Below are 19443 nucleotides of genomic sequence, written 5' to 3'. Positions count from 1 at the left end.
TACTTCTAATTAAACATACAGTAAATATTTCCATTCTCAGTAGATACTTAAATGGAATCTTTGGGGAAGAACCATTACCTTTGTTTATATAGTATTGTTTCATTATGAAACAATACTATATACAATGCAGAATGTAGAATGATTTTAAAAAAAGCAAAGAAAGAAAGGGATATCTAAAGAAAGAAGGAAAGTCTCTTTGCCATTTTCAGATACGACATGTTCTGACTTATTATTTGCTGAATCTTATGTTCTCTTTCCATTTTCCTTTTTCCCCCTCCAGTTTTTGATTGCAATTTTGAAAAACCCTGTGACCTAGAATATTCCCCACCTCTGAGGGAGGGCCATAACAGATCCTGGCAGAGACTAAATGCAGATGAACTCTCACAGCTTCATGTTCTGTATGGTCCAGATAGAGACTACTCTGCAGATTCTACCAAAGGTAAGAGCAGCAAAATAATACATGCAAAACAAAGCAAAATGGTGGAAATGTTTTGGTTTTGATGGGATAAACATTTTAATTGCTTGGGTAGAAAAGATAAAGAGCTGTTGATGACTTTACGTTCTGTTTCTCAACACAAGTTAGTGTCAATGGATTACATTTGCTATGAAAGCTTGCTGAAAACCTGTAGAATTAATTTTAATGGAAAACAGACTAAACAGTGAAATAAATGAATTAAATTAAAATGAAGACCAATAAGAACAACAGCCTGTAGCTTCATCCATGACATTTTAAATAAGATAATCCACCTAATCCACAGTTATTGCATTTGAAGTGGGTTTGAGCAATGTCTCAACAATCTGATATTATTGTATGAGAATGAAGTTATTGCTGGGATCTTGCAGACAAAGCATGGCAATGTTAAGCAAGCAGGATTTCATAGGATAATTGCAATAATCAAAATTTGAATTCCCCCCAAAAATATTTTGCTATCAATCAGATATCTTTTTTGTTCTCCTGAAACATCTTAAAGATTTCAGATCAGCCCCAAATTATGACATAACAATTCCAGTTCTGGGATCATGAATATGGTGGATGTGTTCAAGGTCCTTCCAAATTTAATCACCACCTTAATTACCACAGAAGAGCTACCACATGGTTGTTGTCATCCCATTTACCCAGCCCTGTATAAATTAGATTTCTTTCTTTTTTTATCGGCCTTGAATGCCATCACTTCAGGAATTAAAGACTGAATAACAAATAACAAACTCCCTTGCAATATTGTCCTCAGCCATTCTTCCCCCTCTGTGAAATTGGAATAATTAGACTGGATTATTTTTCAGGGCTGGAAATGCTCATCTTCCTCAGCCACCATTCTGCTTTTTGTTACAAATGTATAATAATCATGTACCTGGCATGTGTTGGCAGTATGATTTTTTAAAAACATTTTAAAACTAAGAAATCATTTTCTTTTCTTTTTTTTTTAAACTGAGTTAGAAATATTATAAACAGCAATCTTTCCTCCTGATTCCTATCATTTATCAAAGCTACCGGTACATCAAAAACCTTTGATTTTCTGAATTTTTTTGTTTTGTTTAAATTTTAGTATGCAGGAAACAGTTATTTCTCTTCAAGAGAAACAAAAAAAAATCCTTCACATTTCTTTGTTATTAGAACTGTTCATCAGCTATGATGAAAAACAGAAATCAGGGTGATTTTTTTTACAAAATAGACAAAAAAACACGATTTTATCCAGTTCAATAAAGGTTAGAGAGTAGTTGTTTCTTTCTTTAATGAAAGCTAGAATTTGGGGGATTACAGCTCATTGGTGGAGGATCTTCTTGTAAACATTTCAGTAGAAATGATGACTTCAAATATTGTCTGAAAAGAGAAACATTATTTGAAATTGCTTTGTGCAACTCAGACCAAACTGAGAGTTTACCATTAATAATTCTTACCCAGTGAAGTTAAACCCTGACAGAGTTCCTTCAACTGACCATCAGTCTTATGATACACCATTAGCTCTTTCCTTTCACATGTTTTAAAGATAACTTGGATTTTTTGTTCTTTCACCTATGACTTCTTATTCAATTTAAAATCATTTTTATTGCAATTATTTGGCAGAGAGCCTTTATGTGTGGTCTGCTTTAATATGGGATTATTAAACACTGCAATTTTCACCCCTACTTCTTACTTCCTGGAAATGTGATTCCAATTAGATGCCTCCCATTTAAATTTTATTCATACATTGTGCATAAAAGATGTAAGTAAGTAGGGCATGGAGCTATCCTGCGAAAACATTGTAGGTTGCAACTGGGTGACTTACAAGATAGTCACTGTCAATGAATCAAGCAGTATCTATAATTAAAATTCTATTAGAAAGGGTTATTTACATTTCCAGGATATAATTCCTGGAGCAAAAATAATAATAATAGGAGGGCTGTTTCTTTCTTGACATTTAATATTTTCTTCACAAAAAAGATTATTCTGAACAGTATTTTCTTGGGTCTTAATTTGTACCTGTTCAGTTCTGAATGCATATCTGATAAGAGATGCTAAAGACAACCTCTTCAGACTGCAGAGTGGACTTTTATAGTGGGATGAATTAAAAATGACTAAGTAGTGACTCTTCTTAATTAATTGTCAGTAATCTTCAAAAGGAAGAAAGGGAGGGAGACTAAAATGCCATTAAATAACACATGCACCTAAACTCTTTCTAAAGGACTTCTATATCTCAACTTTCAGCATTTATGCCTAGGAGAACAATCTTTTGTGGGTCTTCCAACCATAGTGAGTAAATTATTTCCAGTAATAAGGATTGCACTGGATCTTGTATCTCTTTCACTTGTCTCAATAAAATTAATGAGCTACTGCATCAAAGGCCACTAGAAGGTTGAGGAAAATCAATTGGGAAGTGCTCCTTTGGTCTGCTGCTACTTAAGATCGTTAGGACATGGCAGGTTGCCATGTAAAGGGAGCCAGTGCATTTGTACATACCTTTCTTGATACCTGCCACTACTTTTTTCTATATGAGGTTTGCTTATGTAAAAGAAACTAGCATGCTATTAAGCCAAATGCCAGACCATACCATTTGATTCTGGGCCAGTTTTTCTCTTTCAGCCTAATTCTCTTCATAGATTTCATGAAATAGGAGAAAGGGGAAATATGCTATGCTCAATATATTACACTCCTTGGAGGAAGTTATGTATAAAAATATAGATAAATATGCAACTTGAAAGTGAAAATGAAAAAGCTGAATATCTGGCATTCCAGGAAATGGGGAAATACGTTTTTTAGTAGATTTGATCCTTATACATACACCAGTTACTAACTCTACTTCTGCTTTGTTTCTCTGGATATTGGTTGCTTATTTACTGTCCCCCTTAAATTATTCATTCATCTGTAATGTTACTAATACACTGGTTGTTTATTTCTGCAAGCCCCCATGTGTGATCCTGGATTAAGCAAAAAGAAAAAAAGATTCCATGGTCTCAGGGAATCTCTTCCCTTGTCAGAGCTTCTTCCCATAAAGAACTACTATGTGCTAAGACTAGTTGGATCTACTCTAAATTGTTGACTTTGCTTATTTCCCGAAAGAAATATTTGTTTGCTTATTGTTTTTTGGCCTCCTGATGGTTTAGCAGATATTTAATGTACTAGCTTTTCTAATGCTGTCCTGAATCTTGTATTCCCAAATGGTTATCCTGCTAGCTGTCTTTATTAGTTTATATCTCTGAGCATTTTATACAGAATTGTTTGATGATTGAAAATGTCCTGTGTTAACCTAGATACCTGCACACAAATTCCAGAAACTTTTATTATGGTTTCTGTGATTATGAAGCAAATGGTAAAACATACCTTTTACCATTGTAAATATATTGAGAGAAATTATAGATGGTTTCCTTTGGTTCCAAAACTGAATTTCAAAAAGAAAAAGAATCTTCCTAGGAGCAATTGAGACTACAGGTTTTATTTTTGCTTAGCATCTCTTTTTCTGAGCATTAAATTCACTTCGCTCCAATTTTACATTGGTCAGATATTTTTTTTTTAAAAAAATAGAACAAACATACTAAAGTACTTAAATTAAACAAGATAGAGTTCCTATTCATTTGAGAACCAGCTGTCTGTCTGCTAGCTGTGGACATATTGAGAGCCAGTTAGTTCTAGTGCTTAAGGTACCATCTAGAATCCAGGGGACTGAGTTGGTGGGGAAAAAGTTATTAGAGACAGTCCTCATTAATGACTGCTTCATTTAGTAACTGTTCACATTTACAACAGTAACAAAAAAGTAATTTTATGAGCAATCCTCACATTTACTACCTTTATGGGTCTATAAAACAAAAGGAAAGCTGAAGTAAGATCACAAGCACAGTCACGGTTTTCACTTGGCAACCACTTTACTTAATGACCAAGTTAGTCCTAATTGTGATCACTAAACAAAGACTGTGCATCCATGTAACATCTGTAGAGGACATAGGGAAGGGCCTTGAAGGACAGGAAGAAGACTCAGTCCCAAGGCAACAGTCAGTTAAAGGCGGGCCAAGAAAATAGCTTGTGAAAACTTATCAGACAAACCCCTTCCTGGTTCATGGTGATAAAATGAGGAAAGGGGGAAGCATATTTCCAAATGTTATAGGTCTGAATTTTTTTTAAAAAAGTACTTAGGCAGTCTCTTTTGCCTAAGTACTGGTTCCTGCAATTTTCCATCAAGATTTTCTTTACTTTCTATTGGTACATGCTGCATTGACTTCCAGTGGGATTTGTAGATTTTAACCTTTCAAACTGTACAAGGATTACATCTTTAGGTTTTTGTGTGATCACTTTCTCAAAGTAGAATAATAAAATATCTAGTTAGCTAGCTAGTTATGCATTGTTAGTGTGTTTCTTTAAAATTTTGGAAACCTCAATATAAAATTTGTAAAAGTGTATTTCATTTTAAGTATTCTTGGGAAGTATGAATAATTAAGTAATTAAAATATAAATCAAACTAATTTGTCTACCATCCCACCTCTGCCATGTATGCAGATCAGAGTTATCATTTTCACTAACTGAAATAATTTCTCAAGCTTTTTCTCCAAACAGTGGCTATCCTTTCACTTGAGGGATGTGTGTGCCCTATTAACCTTTGGATTGTAAAGATTAGTCTTCTATATCTGAAAATAAAATAAAATATAAAGAATAGCATGGTATGCTGTTCAAATGTTTCCTTTTTGTTTCTTTTATAACTACTGAGATATAAAGGTCACAAAGAAATGTACTCAGCAGAGAGAATATTAGCATTCAGAGACAATGACTTATTGGACTGCAAATGCTTACTGACTTTAATTTATGATCCTTTTGACAAAGAGTGATGAGGGAAACCCTACAGGATAATAAAGTGATAATCCTGAACAAAATATTATACATTCACCCAACCAGAGGGAATAAATCAAGCTACGTTCTCACACACACACAAAAATAAGCAACAAAAAGTATGAAGCTTTCTAGCATGAATATACTGAGAAATAGCGAACCAGATTAAAATATACCTGTCTGTATTCACATTTTGGAGAGTTATCATACATTTTGATGGCAGTCTCAGGACTATTCTTTCATTTCCACATGGAAAGAGAGGTGAGTCATCTAAATAAGCAATAGATAGCATTGCTACCTATTTACCTAGGTGTATTTACAATCAATATTAATTATTTTGACTGGAAAAGCCTTTTAGTGATTTTTTTTTCATGGTCCCAAAGGCCATTAAAAGTTTATGACAAAGACAAGGAATTCCATAAAAAATTACAAATCTTCACTTTTTTTTACATTAATATGGGTGATATAAAAATATGATCCAAATATCATACAGTATATTTACTTAATCAGTATTAATTTTTTCCTGTTCAATTGTATCCAATTTTTGGAGACTGCTTGGACAAGTTCTCACAGTTTTCTTGGCAAGGTTTTCAAAAGTGGCTTGCCGTTGTCTCTTTCCTAGGTCTGAGAGGGATTGACTAGGCCAGGGGTCTGCATCCTTGACAACTTTAAGACTTGTGGACTTCAGCTTCCAGAATTCCTCTGGCTGAGGAATTCTGGGAGCTGAAGTCCACAAGTCTTAAAATTGTCAAGGTTGCAGACCTGTGGACTAGGTTATACAGTTGGCTTTCAGCCAAGATGGAACTGGCAGTCTTGCAGTTTTTAGCCTGATGCTTCAACCACTACATCAATCTGGCTCTCTGAGTAATTTGAATTAAATTTGTTGATTTAACTGTTTTCCTTTTCCCCCCTAGTAGTACAGTTGTTAAAATTGCTGTAAAGGTTGAAGATCCCCTCACCCCAGTGCCATCAGTATGTGTGTGATTTGATTTTTATCTCACACAAAAAGTTCAGAAATGCAAAAAATATTTTTCATCCTCTCTGCATTTTGTTCTCATTCCACAGAAAAGAACAAATAAATTGAATGAAATACATAGAATTAGCATGGCTTTCAGTTCCTTGTCAAAGTTTCCAGAAAGAGAAAAGTTGAATAGATAGTCTTTTCAACCTTGTTGTAAACATAAGGGACTGGATTCCACCCTGTAATGTCTACTGTTCAAAATGAACAATTCTTCCAGCTGTATATCATTGTGGATGTATATAACTTTTATCAGCACAGTAAAAAAAGAAAGGGGGAAAAAAGCTACCCAGAGAGAAATATGGAGATGCAGATTATCTGAAAGAAAGATGAAAGGATATTTGATGTCTCAATAGGGATACAGCTGAAGTGTTAACATCAGAACAGCGCATTTGACTTTTTAAAGGAAAGTACTGATGTAATCACAGAGTAGCACAGATAAAATATTTGTTGTTGAGGTTTTTTAGGGGCATTAACTCAATCAGTTAGAACACTTCAAACATTATTAATGTAGTATTTGTTCTCAATCATTATCCTCCAAAAAGAAAATATTTCTTTATCATAGATAATGTATAGTAGTGCACACTGCACTGCACACTGTCACTGAAGCAGTAGGCATGAGCTTAAATGGACTCCAGAAGATGGTAGAGGACAGGAAAGCCTGGAGGAACATTGTCCATAGGGTCACGATGGGTCGGACATGACTTCGCAACTAACAACAAACAACAGTGCACACTGCAGTTAGCATGTATATACTGTATTTCATAGGCATCCATGAAGAAGACAAGGGGAACAAATTATGAAACAAGTTGCAAAAACACAAGGTGTTAGCCTTTGAAGTAGACCAGGTCAAGAAAACAGACACACTCCTCCAAAGACAATAGAAACTATATTTTATTACCCTAGGGTTATAGTATAAACTTGAAAACCAAACAGAGTTTTTCTGTTTTTCCCCCCTCTCTCGTCCTTTGCTCTTATGCCAAAGAAAATCAAGGCAGGATAATCTGGAGCTACTTTCTCATTCCTTCCTCCCTTCTCCAGCTAAATTCTTTTAAGTCCATCTCTATTCTTTGATATAAAAAGCTGATGTTTTGATGCACATTTTGTCTTTTTTGCCCCATCAATGTATTCCTCATTTTGATTACCTTTCCTTTTGTTAGATTTTGTTGCTTGATTACTGTAGAATACTTCTGAACTGAACAATTTTTGTATGAAATACATAGTGAAAATAAATGTAGGCTGCTTTAAGAATGCAAGATAAAAGCACTTGATTAGTTTCCATGGATTGCTAAAGGAGAAAATCATGCAATCAATGAGACAAATAAAGTTAGAAGCAAAATAATATTTTACCCCATTTCATCTCATCAGCATCACAAACTGCAGCTTTTTTATTTTCTCTTATAAAAAGACAGTAATTGCCATAATAGTCAGATCACAGTTTTTGTGTAGATAAGTTTTATTCAGTCTCAACTATATTTAAAAATTGTAGTCTTGTAAACTTATCTTGCAGAATTCAGTGAAAATTAGCAATGTTAAAAGTGTTGTGAGTAAGTACACATTTGAGGTTAAAGCCTAGAGCCCATCTAAGATGATTAAAGGGGAGGAGGAGAAATTTCACGTCTAATAATTATACATCCCTTAGTTTAATAAAATATTTTTCCATAGAAATTCTTTTCATAAAAACTGAAATATAAGCATTGCAGAATTCCTACCAATACCAGGACTTAAAAGTTCAGATTCTCTGTCTATTGGTTGAGCAGAGGAATTCTGCTCAGGACAAGTTCGGTGAAAGTTTGACAACAGTGAAAAGATGCGATTTCGCCGCGATCTGAAAACATACTTGTTCGAGCAAGCCGGCCTGGCCTGAGGGGGGATTGGTGGGGTTTTTTATCATTTTTATTGGGGTTTTTACTATGTATCTATTGTATTTTAATCGGGCATGCATTTAATTATCTTTTAATTTTTGTACATTTCTGTGTTTTATTCTTGCCCTGTACACCGCCCTGAGTCCTCAGGGAGAAGGGCGGTATAGAAATATTAATAAATTAAATTAAATTAAATGTTGGGAACTGAAAACTTTTGTAATGCTCTTAATCCTGAAACCATACAGTGCACTACTCTCCAGTTACATTGGTCCCCAAGTCTCCTCTTGAATACTATGCGATGAATCCATAGATCTTATACTAAAAGCCTGATGCAGTGGCTTCTTATGCTTACTTCCATTTGTTGATAGAAACATTATTCCTGTAGTTGAGGCAGATGATCCTGTACTGCTGAAATATTCCACTGCCTAATGATCCCCAAAGGGGGTTCCCAGATTTCATCAAAGTGATAGGTTGGGGAACCGTCAGTCCTTTTAGGTAGACCAGACAAGAAACCAATGCCTTGTAAATCAGTACTTCTTTTGCTGTAATAGCTATAATAACAGAATTTGCAAGTCTGGGTGTGCTTGCCCCTCCTTCTCTTTATCTTCATATGCACTAGGGAAAAGACTCTCTGAAATGCTTTCTCAAATTACTTTCTTGGGCCAGTCTTAGGTCCCTTTTATCTGACCATTGCCTTGGCAGTGTCTCTTCCATATAATACACATGAGAACTGGAATCAAGTAACCATAAATATCAAGCTAGCAATTTTAGCAGGGCCTACATAGGCCTACAAATATGTGCACACGAACACAATCATGGTTCTTATCTTCATCACGGTGCATTATCCTGTATACAGTTCAGATTTCACTGAAGACTTTCACATCAAAGTTAGAGTAATGGGCATTACAAAATTCCTTACATTCCATGCTATCTATTAGCTATGAAAAATGGAACACAAAACATGAATTTCTTAATATTCTGATACCTACATGAAAGTTAGCAAGGAAATATGCTACTTTTAAGCCACTATAAGAGATATATTGCTACTAAGTAATTGTTTTACAGCCTATATAGAAAGATAAATATGAAATGCATTTTGAAACCATAGTATGGTTATAAAATTCTTGCTGTTAAAATATCCTCAGGGGAACTGGGAAGTTTCAAGAGTTGACATCATCAGGCAAGAGCTTTCTAATTTAAGAAAATAGGAGGCAAAACCATCCCAACATTCAATTTTGGGCTTTAATTTTTTTTAAGAGCAGAAAATGATCCCATTAGCTTTAATGTAGTTAAAGTGACCCACAAGAGGGTCTGCAGCTAATGACAAAACAAACTGTTTTAGCATAATCAAGGCATATGCATGGGTCTCTTTGGAAAACTTTATATTATATTTTGTTTTAATTCATGAATTGCATGTGGTGTTCTGCATCGTTTTCATGGGATCTTAAGGGCTATAATTATCATGGCAATTATGTTTTAGAAATAGCACTGGCTGGTCTTGTTTAATAAAGCAGGAACTAATTGGAGTTATATTTAGGCAGAGGGCCAAACTCCAGTTTTATTCATTTGACATTGTTAAATCAGTCTGCTCTGGTGAGTTATTCATTTCATTCACTGGGATTAGATTGTGATGATTGCACTAAATAACAGAATGATTCATTGGTTAAAAAAATATGAATTTATGGATCAGAGTAAAGATTATAAGTCAACCAAGTAATTAGAAACTAAGATTGGTACTTTTAAGAAGTTAAGTCCATGATCAACAATGACATTGTATAATGTCACACAAAAAGCTCTAATGATTTGTAGAACCATAACAATTTTGAATATCTTTCTTGATCTCTGACGCTTCTTTTCCAGTTAGACATGGATCTGAAAATTCAAGAAAAAATGTTTGTGGGTGGAGACTTAGCTGTAAGCAAACACAGTTTTTAATTTCACATGGTATCATTGCTAATTATGGGTGTATGTATTCAAGCATCAATTTTAACTTTCAATGTCTTAGCTTTGTAGAATGTGAGCTAAAATGAGATAGGTGTACCTCTGGTCTTATGGACAAATTATTTTGTTATTTTGAAAAAGAAATGGAACTTTATTATATTTATTTCTCCCCAAACGAATATATTTAAACCCAAATTTTGGTGCACAATAATTTATACAATGAAAGTGAAAAGTAAATATGTTTTGTTCAGCAATAGAGTACTAATATACTAAATAAATAAATGGTTATATGCCACTGAAGTAGGCTTGATTCTGGTGAATTCATAAACAAATGCTCCCCATTTAAAAATGTCACTGAGCTTCAAGGCTAAATCTGCAACTTCTTTGATGTCCCCCTCTTACCTTACCCCTCTTTATGTTTGCCAGCAAAATCATTGTTTCTAGTTCATCATCTACTCAGATCACATCAAAAATGTAAATTTCTGCTTGATGATCATTGCTTTGAGAGAGAAGTCAGATTTTTTTTTTGCTCCAAGATTGATTACCAAGAGTAAAAATTCTTGCTCTTAATAAACAATTCTGGTCCCATCTACTTTCTTTTCCCTGGTCTTTTCACAGCTGTACAGCTTTGCGTTAATGATTCTGTCACAGGAATATCAATCATAATTTTGTCTAATTTTGTCTTTGCCTTCCTTGCTAGAATGAAGCTACTTCTCCAGTACACTCTTCATGTTTTATCTCTTTACAATCAACTTTTAATGCACTAAGCATTCTGGCTGGCATTATTTAATTCTTCTTGGTATTTAACATGCAGCCAGATTTTTCACTTTCCATTTTTATTTTCATCGTTAACTATTCTAAATCCTTCTAATAGCACTTCTCGAACTGTTAGTATTTTGGCCTCTTATTTTTATTCCAACTAGTTCTGTCTTTCTTATATTTGTTGTATAAATTGAATAAATATGGGGATCATATTCATTCTTGTTTCATTCTTTTTCTTACTCTGCACCTCTCTGTTTCTCCACATTTTGTTCTTACTGTAACTTTTTTTAAGGTTTCCTCAAAAGTGAAATTAATTATTTAATATCATGCACATTCATGTATGATCTATGACAGTATTTGTCAACCCTGTAAACTTTTAGATGCATGGGCTCCAACTCCTAGAATTCTCAGCTACCACAAATGCATCTGAAAGCTGCCAAGGTTGCAAGTTGCTGTTCCACGCAATTAAAGGCTTGATGTAAGCAAAATTATACTTCCTTCTTAATTTTTATGGTTCACACAGTCAGCTAGATATTTGGACAGGGTTTGGCATTTTTGTCCAAGGGCCTTAGAAGGGGGTATTGTTGTTTAATAATATTAAAGATATCACCACAGAATGTAAGCTATTCCAAGTAAAGCTGCCATTTATAATTGATTGGTGGTGATTTTGTCAATGCAAATTTTAAGAATTTTATGAATCCACCTAAGGTGCCTATTACAATTCGTACTATCTTTTGCCACAGTCGTTCAACTTCTATTTTGCAGGGTTTGGTATTTGTGATATTTTTCCAGTTCTTTCTCTTCCATTCTGCTCTCTCCAGGTACTACAATGTTCCATATTCAGACTTTTTCTTTCTTTCTTATCAACAATTGTTAAGTGTTATGTGCCAGATGCTTATCTATTTTAAACTTATAGTTACAGAGCACCTTATCGTCTTCATTATCTATTACTTTGTTGATTTTGTGATCTTACCTATATATACCTCTTTGTCTCTTTTCTCTTCTTCATTTGGTATTCCTTATAAGCTAGTTTAGTCTCTTTGGTATTACGTAAGGCTTCTTGGTCTGATAGATTCAGTGCATCTTTGCTGTTCTTCAGATATTCTTCTAATGCCATTTTTGTTTCTTTAACTGTCTGGTATGGTTGCAACATTCCTACCCACCTAGAGTCTTTGATAAGTACAGACTTGATCAGTCTGATGTAGAAACCCTGAATAGGAAGACAAGAAAAATAATGACAATGACATATGCCTTTAATCTATGCAATGGCATTGACAGACTATTTACTGAGCATATATGGCTGTAGAATATTGCAAGATGTACTTACTTGAGTTTATTTGCCTTTTCTGAAATATGATAATGTATTTATTTAATACATAAGTTTATATACCATATAATTAAATTTATAAGAAACAAAACCATAGGTAAAAATATGTTGCCCTCCAACTGTCTATAAAAACCATGATTAGAAAATGTACAAACAGCATAAAAAGTAACAATAAGCAAAAAACACTAAGGCATTTCTTTCATATATTTTTGCTTACCTCATGCTTTTATTGATTTGGCTTAGAATTCTTAACTCTTTTCCTTCACTTTGCATAACTCTGCCTACCTGCAGAGTATAGCACAACGGGTAAGTATCAATGTACATATGTGTTTGTGTGTTTATGAATGAACAGATTTATTAGAAACTCTTAAGGTAAATGTTGCTTATATGCAGAATTAATGAAGTGGTTTAATAGCTTTATGGTTTTACATCTCACTTCTTCAGTATAGGTAGATATGACTTTTTTGAATTCTAAGACACAGACCCATATAGCTTGATATATCGCTTTTAGCTAATTGTTCTCTTGCAGCCTTTAAGCAGTGAGTATTTCATCAGTGCTTGAGCTTCCCTATTGAAAGCTGAGTTTATTATCTCTTGGTTCCTGCATACTTTCTCTCTGTGTTAATGTTTCCATAATTATTTAGCATTAACCACAATGGTGCAAACTTAAATATGTGCATTGAGATGTCTCGACATATCTTTTTTATTTCTATTCCAGTCATGTTTACGTGACACACATTTTGTAAGTCACATCTGCCCTTGGAGAGCAGTGAAAGGTTTTTATTATCTATAATGTCATTTGTAAAGAGCTTCAATATATGCTGAATATATTGAATGATGAATATATGTTTTTGGGGCAAAGATCACATCTTTATAGGGGTGGTTCTGACATCTCTTCAGATATACAATCTTAGATAAGTTATTTTTCCTATGATTTCTCTATATTCTTCTACAATTAAAATTAATCATGTAAACATTCTGCTCTATGCAGATGGTACATTAGTGATGTCTCATATCTTGAGAGGAAGAGAAGATTATTGTATAAGTTTAGTTTCTATTGTAAATGTATGTTCCTGAATATTAATAAGATAAAGTCTAAGATGGTTGACCTAGGGAACAAATGGGTGAGCGTAACTGAAGTCTGAATGGGGAAGAAACAAACTAGTTTAAACCAACCACAACTATTCTGGTCTCTAACTACAATACTCAAGATATATAATGCCAAAATGTTTTGACTGAAACATATGGTGTGGAGTTACAGGAACTTATAAATAAATACTCTGTTATTGGAACAATTATAATCCCACTTCCTTGAAACATACTGTGTCTTCAGAGTAGATAAATTTACTCTAGCTTCTGCAGTTACGGCAGAGCTGGGAATTACCCTCTCCTCCAATTCTTGGATATCGACATCCCTATTATACAGAATTTCAATATATTCATTTCATATTTCTTTTCTGAATCAGTTAGTATTGATATGGCCACCCATCATATCATTGTGACTCTGTCAATTGGTCTCCTTAGTACACCAATTCAAAGTTGCAATATCCTCTTGAGTTTAGAGAACTTTCATATTTTTTCCATGTCTGTTTCCATCATTCATATCTTTACAGACATTATCATAATATTGCTTCTTGTCTCTTTTCATAGCTGCCTGTTGCATTCCTTCTTGATATTTATCCTTCTCAGCTTTAATTTCTCTCTCTTCTTGACAATTTCCACTGTCTGTTATGTCATACAGTTTAGTTTCTTGTTTTGAGGTTTTGGCAGTCTCTTTTCACTTTCATCTTTTTCATTCAACAGTTTCTTTGTTTCTCAACAGATGACATTTAGTACTTCAAAGCAATTCCTAATATTCTCCTCTAAAATGGTGGGCACGTGCGCAAGATTATATCTACAAACAGCAATGCTTGGGTGTTAACTTTTGTCTGTTGATAGACTGAAATTGATCAGTTTAATACTTGTCTGATTGTAGTGAGTAAAGAGGATGGCCTTGAAAGAGGCAGAAAAGATCCACTACCAAGGCAACAATCAGAAAAACAAGATGAAAACACCTGATGAAGATAAAAGAGAAAGGCAGGAAAGCACATTCAGACTGGCAAGATTCTGTTCCTATAGCTCTTCTAATATAAATAGCTTTAGGTCTGCATAGAGTCTTAGTCTGTTTTATAGGGCTAGCATCAGTCTGAATTAAGGGGTGGTGCTGTCCTATGTGTTTTTGTAAGCCACTTTCTTGGTCTGGGCTCAAGTCTCATTTATCTATGATTTATAAACTGTAATTGATATTATTTGGTTGTTGATTGTATTGTGCCCAATAACTGTTTTTGTGATATCATTCCTGAGTATTGTTGTTTTTCTTGTCCTGAGCAGTAACCAATATGATCTTCTAACTGAAAATGTCCAATTTCAGTCTATTTCAATCTGTAGATACCTAAAACATGAGTTCATTGCATCCTTCACTGTGTTCAGCTTTCCAGTGTCATATTTCTTATGTTCCATGTTCCTACTGTATTCCCATTTTTGCAACCTTTTCCTGCATGCCAACATCACCAACTAGATGACATGAATGCTTTGATATGGCCATTTCATGAATCTTCATTTATACTCTGAAAAATCTTCAGCTCTTCTTAAGTAGTATGTTAAGTACCATATTGTACTGTATGATGTTAACCATTAGAGGGATGCTTTCATATTGCCTTTTCCTGTGCAGTATGAACTAATGTTTCTACTTTTGTCACTAACATGGTAATCTGTCTCCAGCATCTTGCATCAATGCTAATATAGCTAGCACCTTGCTTTAGCTGGTTAGCTAAAATAACAATTACTGTACACTTTGTCTGATCCTGTTAGAATTATATAACTTGGTGTATGGTTCTGGCTTTCTTTCTTCCCATTCCTGTCATGATGAGGCAACCTGTGACGACTTTGTAGAGGACCCATTAATGAGGACAAATCAAAATAATGCAATTTTTTTCTTAGGAATAACCAAAAATCACAAAGCAGAGACCATATTTTCAAACTATTTTTAAAATGGCAGGATGTAGAACTGTTTTTTTGGAATCCCTTGAGACTTCTATTAAGGTTAAGGTATCAAGATAGAAACTGGTAGACTGTGAAATCTAGTCCCACCTTAGGCACAAAGCCAGCTGGGTGACCTTGAGCTAATCACTTTCATTGCTAGAAAGGAGATAATAGCAAACCATTCTGAAAAAATCTTGTCAAGAAAATTGCAGGGACTAGTCCCGGTAGTCTCAGAGAATCAGAAGTGATTGAACAGGAAAAACAAAAGAATAGGTGCTTTTCCAAAAGGCAACTGGACTTTCTTGATTTTTTCCCCCCTTGAAAATGTTTCACTTCTCATTCCAAAAGCTTCTTCAATACTCCAGCTTCTTGAATGAGAAGCAAAACGTTTTCAAGGAAAAAGAAAATCCAGTTGCCTTTTGGAAAATAACCTTTGGGATAACCATGATATGGATGATTGAGCATCTCCATAGACAACAGAATTTCTACCCTACCTCCCTGCCACCATCCTCATAATTTATAATGCAGAGTGTGGGTGGAAAATGGAAGATGTAGTTAGGTTGTAATTTAGTAGCCACAAAGTGAAATATTTATGTTATCCAGCAGTACTGAATACTAAGCTATCTCATGTCAGATCTGCCTGCTGGTGGGTAGCCTTGGACTAGAATATAACTATATAAATTTGTTGCTCTTATTATTTTATTTTATTTTTAAATAGCATGCCTAATTGAAAATATAAGTAAAATAGTAAATTATTCCATTTTCAGCATTTTTCAATTTATAGAATCTGATGCAATTTATATCACAGTTCAAGACCCTGTCTAATAATTCTTTGATGGCAAATATCAATGTATTTATTAGTAGTTGACTATTGAAGCTTCTAATACATTCTTGTGACTTGTCACTGTTGTCCGGTTTTAAAATGTTGGTGTATTACACCCTAGCTATTAAATCTTAGGAATCTTTATTTCTGCTATGAATAGATAGCTTAAATGCCAGTATTTTATTGGAGAATTAAGGCAAATTATCTAACAGAGGCATCAAGAAGGTATAGATTTCCGGTAATACACTTGTATAACAAAACGTCATTGCTTGAGACCCCCATAGTTCCTGTGAGAAGAGACACAGCCAGAGCTTTATTGTTGATGTGAGGTTTTAGAATTCTGGCTTTTAGAATTTCTGGACTGCGCATGCTGTACCAGGTCATTCTTCCAAAATCATTTTGCCTCGAATTTTATATTCTATCGCATAGGCAATTTTGAATTTTCCATATACAGCCAACATGTTTTGGGTAACAAAGAATAATCTTGTCTGCCTTTGGTTCCAGCGTAAACAAAATCACAGTAATTCACAACTTGATGATCTATATAATAAACTTAAAATGTCCCACCCAGGCTTGCTTTTATCACTTGTTTCTGGTCTATTTTCTCATTGCAAAAATAGTTTCAGTATTTTGTTTATTTTGGTTTTAATGTATTCCTTTGGACTCTATAATCAGGAATGGTTTTAGCAAATGAAATATGTTGCCAGATGCTTCCATTTCGAAAGTGAAGCTTCCTTAAAAATTAATTGTTTGCCTTTCTGTCTTTTATAATTAAATAAGCTTCATAAAACAAAGCCAGAATTTCTCTTTAAAAACTGATTAGTAAAACGATAAAATTTATAAATTTGTGTTGTCCATAAGCAAATGTGAAGATTGCCAGCACAATCTGGGGTTGTTTTTAAATGAAAACGAATTAAATACCATTGGCAGTGATAGTTTGGAATCCCAGTAATTCTAATTCCAAATTGTGTTTCTTAAAATATATTCCTGCAACTGATGCTGTACTTTCCATGAATATGGAGACCATTAGAACTTGGAGATCTCATTCTCACTGACGGTGACTGTGTGATGGCCCAAGTAATTAGCTTTCAATAGTGCTCCCATCAAGGTTACACTGTAAAGGAGGGAAGTAGTGCTTTTTAGATTTTTCTTAAGCTCCCTACAAGAAGAAAACCAGTGTGTCAAGGTCACAAACTATAGCCCAGACATTTTTAAAAATGTAGGAAAATAATGTAAAAGTGTTTGTATGACTTATTTTCGTTTACCTCCATCAGTATAGAATATATTGTTCTAGGCATATAGTTACAGAGTTACAGTGACTGGATGATCCCTCCTTTGAGGAGGAAAATTTTAATTATTGAAACGTTGTTATGGAAAACAGGAGAAAGAGAGATGGCTTATGGGAAAAGGTAAACAAACATTTTCAATGTGGCCACATTGACTTTGAAGACAGAAAAGCAATTTTATGCATGCAGTATATATTCATATTCCAAAAGAACATGGCATCAAACATAAAGTGAAGAGACCCAGAGATCTTTAGATGCCAGGATGCAAAGACATTGCTAATAACCTCCATCAATATCACTTTTGGAGTTCAGGAAGAGTGGGTGCGCACCAGGTCCTCTCAATTAAATGTTGGCATCTTGTAGGACCGGAGAAGTGTACCTTCTCTGTTGCAGTCCCTTCCCTCTGGAATAACATCCCCCAATACACCTATCACTGTCCTTGTAGGAAGAGAGCAGGCAGAGCTGGAGGGCAGAATAAAGCACATCATCAGAAGAGTTCTTCCATTGCCATAAAAGACCCATGTCTAGCCCTCCTTGAATTCCATTGAACCTTATCTAGTGCCAATTTAGTGCTGATCATTAGCTGTCCAGATTCTTATATATAGGTATAAATAATAAATCTTTCTGAGCTACAACTCAACCTATGTTCCTAATCCTTTACACCTGATATTGTAAGCCTTGTGGGGAAAAACCTTTAAGATCCACTCTGCTCGTAGGTTTGGGATAGAGAACTTATGTTCTTCAGTGGTATTTTTTTGACTGTTATTGTTGCTGTTTTGTCCAGGCAGTTGTGTTTTGTTACATTGTGTTTTAATTATATACAATATTTGATATTTTGTAAGCTATTCAGAGTCTTCTTGGAATATGGCATCCTTAATAAATCTAATAAATATCACCCAATTATTACTTTATTTGGTGCATGCGTGTGCCTTCAACGGAGAAGTAAGCTAGGTATCTTGTTCCCATTGTCTTTAATAACTAGTATACAGTAGATGGACACTAGAAATCTGTATCATTGCAGAAATCTGTAACTGTGGTCCAATCTTCTTCCATCCTTGTCAGAAATGCATGCAAAATTCCTTGTTATTTTGCTGAAGAAAGGTTATATTCTTAAAGGGAAAAAATGCAATCAAGGTCTGACTTTGTTATTAGAGTGTCCATATATTCACTTCCAGCAACCAGTGCCAGATAATTTGATATCTGTTCACATCCCTGCTTGCTTCTGAAGTGCTCTTCAGAAGGAGTACATTTTTGCCCAAGTTTCTTGTCTAAATTAGGCAAAAAGCAATTCCAGATTCTTTTTTTTTGCTCTCTCCATTTTGTTTGCAATAGAACCTCAACATTCATCCTAAGTACCTGCCTATTAAACAAAATCAATTTTCTCCCATTCTTTCTCTTCCTCCCATCCCAGAAAACAAACTGTAATGCTTCTTCCTTCCCCCGTCCCCCCATTTCACACTTAGCTGTATGTGTGCTATAAATCATTGGTAATCCACTATGTATATAATTATGCTGAGTTGCACAACAACTGGCCTCCAATTCTAAAGCATCCCCTTGGAAGCAGAAGAAAGCAGGAGGTCAAATGTTCAAGCTACCTGGAATGGCCACATATGTTCAGAATCAAGCCCCATATGGCACCCTTCCTAGTTTGGATGAATGGGATGAAACTGCATTTTCCTCCAAAAATCTAGAACGTGTAATTACTAGTTATAAATATTAGGTACATTTGCATACTCATATCTCTGCATAATCCTTGATATTTTTCTTCATACATTCTGAAAAATAGCCTCACTTTACTTTTTAAACCATTTCATGGTCTCAATATTTGTTTTTGCAGTTGTTGTAATTTACAGGTTGTCCTTACTTAAAAACTGCCCTGTTTAGCAACCATTCAAATTTATGACAGTGCTGAAAAAGTGACTTTATGATTAGTCCTTAGGGCCACATGATCGAGATCCAGATGCTTTGTAGTCATTGGGTTTATTTTACAACTGCTATACCATCCTACAGTCACGGGACTGTCAATTGCATGTTTCACAGGTGGTTTCCAATACTTTACTCCCAAGCCAGCAGTAAAATTCCAAGTTGTGGTCATAAGATGTGAGCTTTT

At 34.5% G+C, this 19443-nt stretch overlaps 1 protein-coding gene across 1 annotated transcript in view; it reads left to right on the top strand.

The window, feature by feature from the left end:
• ALK (ALK receptor tyrosine kinase) overlaps positions 1 to 19443 on the top strand; it is a gene marked incomplete at both ends in the record, with an annotated part of 722117 nt that overhangs the window by 236709 nt on the left and 465965 nt on the right. Inside the window, one exon of the mRNA XM_083376785.1 lies at positions 281 to 439. Coding sequence (XP_083232911.1) covers positions 281 to 439 — 159 coding nt within the window. The remainder of the gene's footprint in view (positions 1 to 280; positions 440 to 19443) is intronic.

This window comes from Vipera ursinii (genome assembly GCF_947247035.1).
Source record: "Vipera ursinii genome assembly, chromosome: 1".
In the NCBI taxonomy this organism is placed as follows: domain Eukaryota; kingdom Metazoa; phylum Chordata; class Lepidosauria; order Squamata; family Viperidae; genus Vipera; species Vipera ursinii.
The sequence above is the reverse complement of the archived record's forward strand: the minus strand, read 5'-3'. Positions and strand labels throughout refer to the sequence as shown.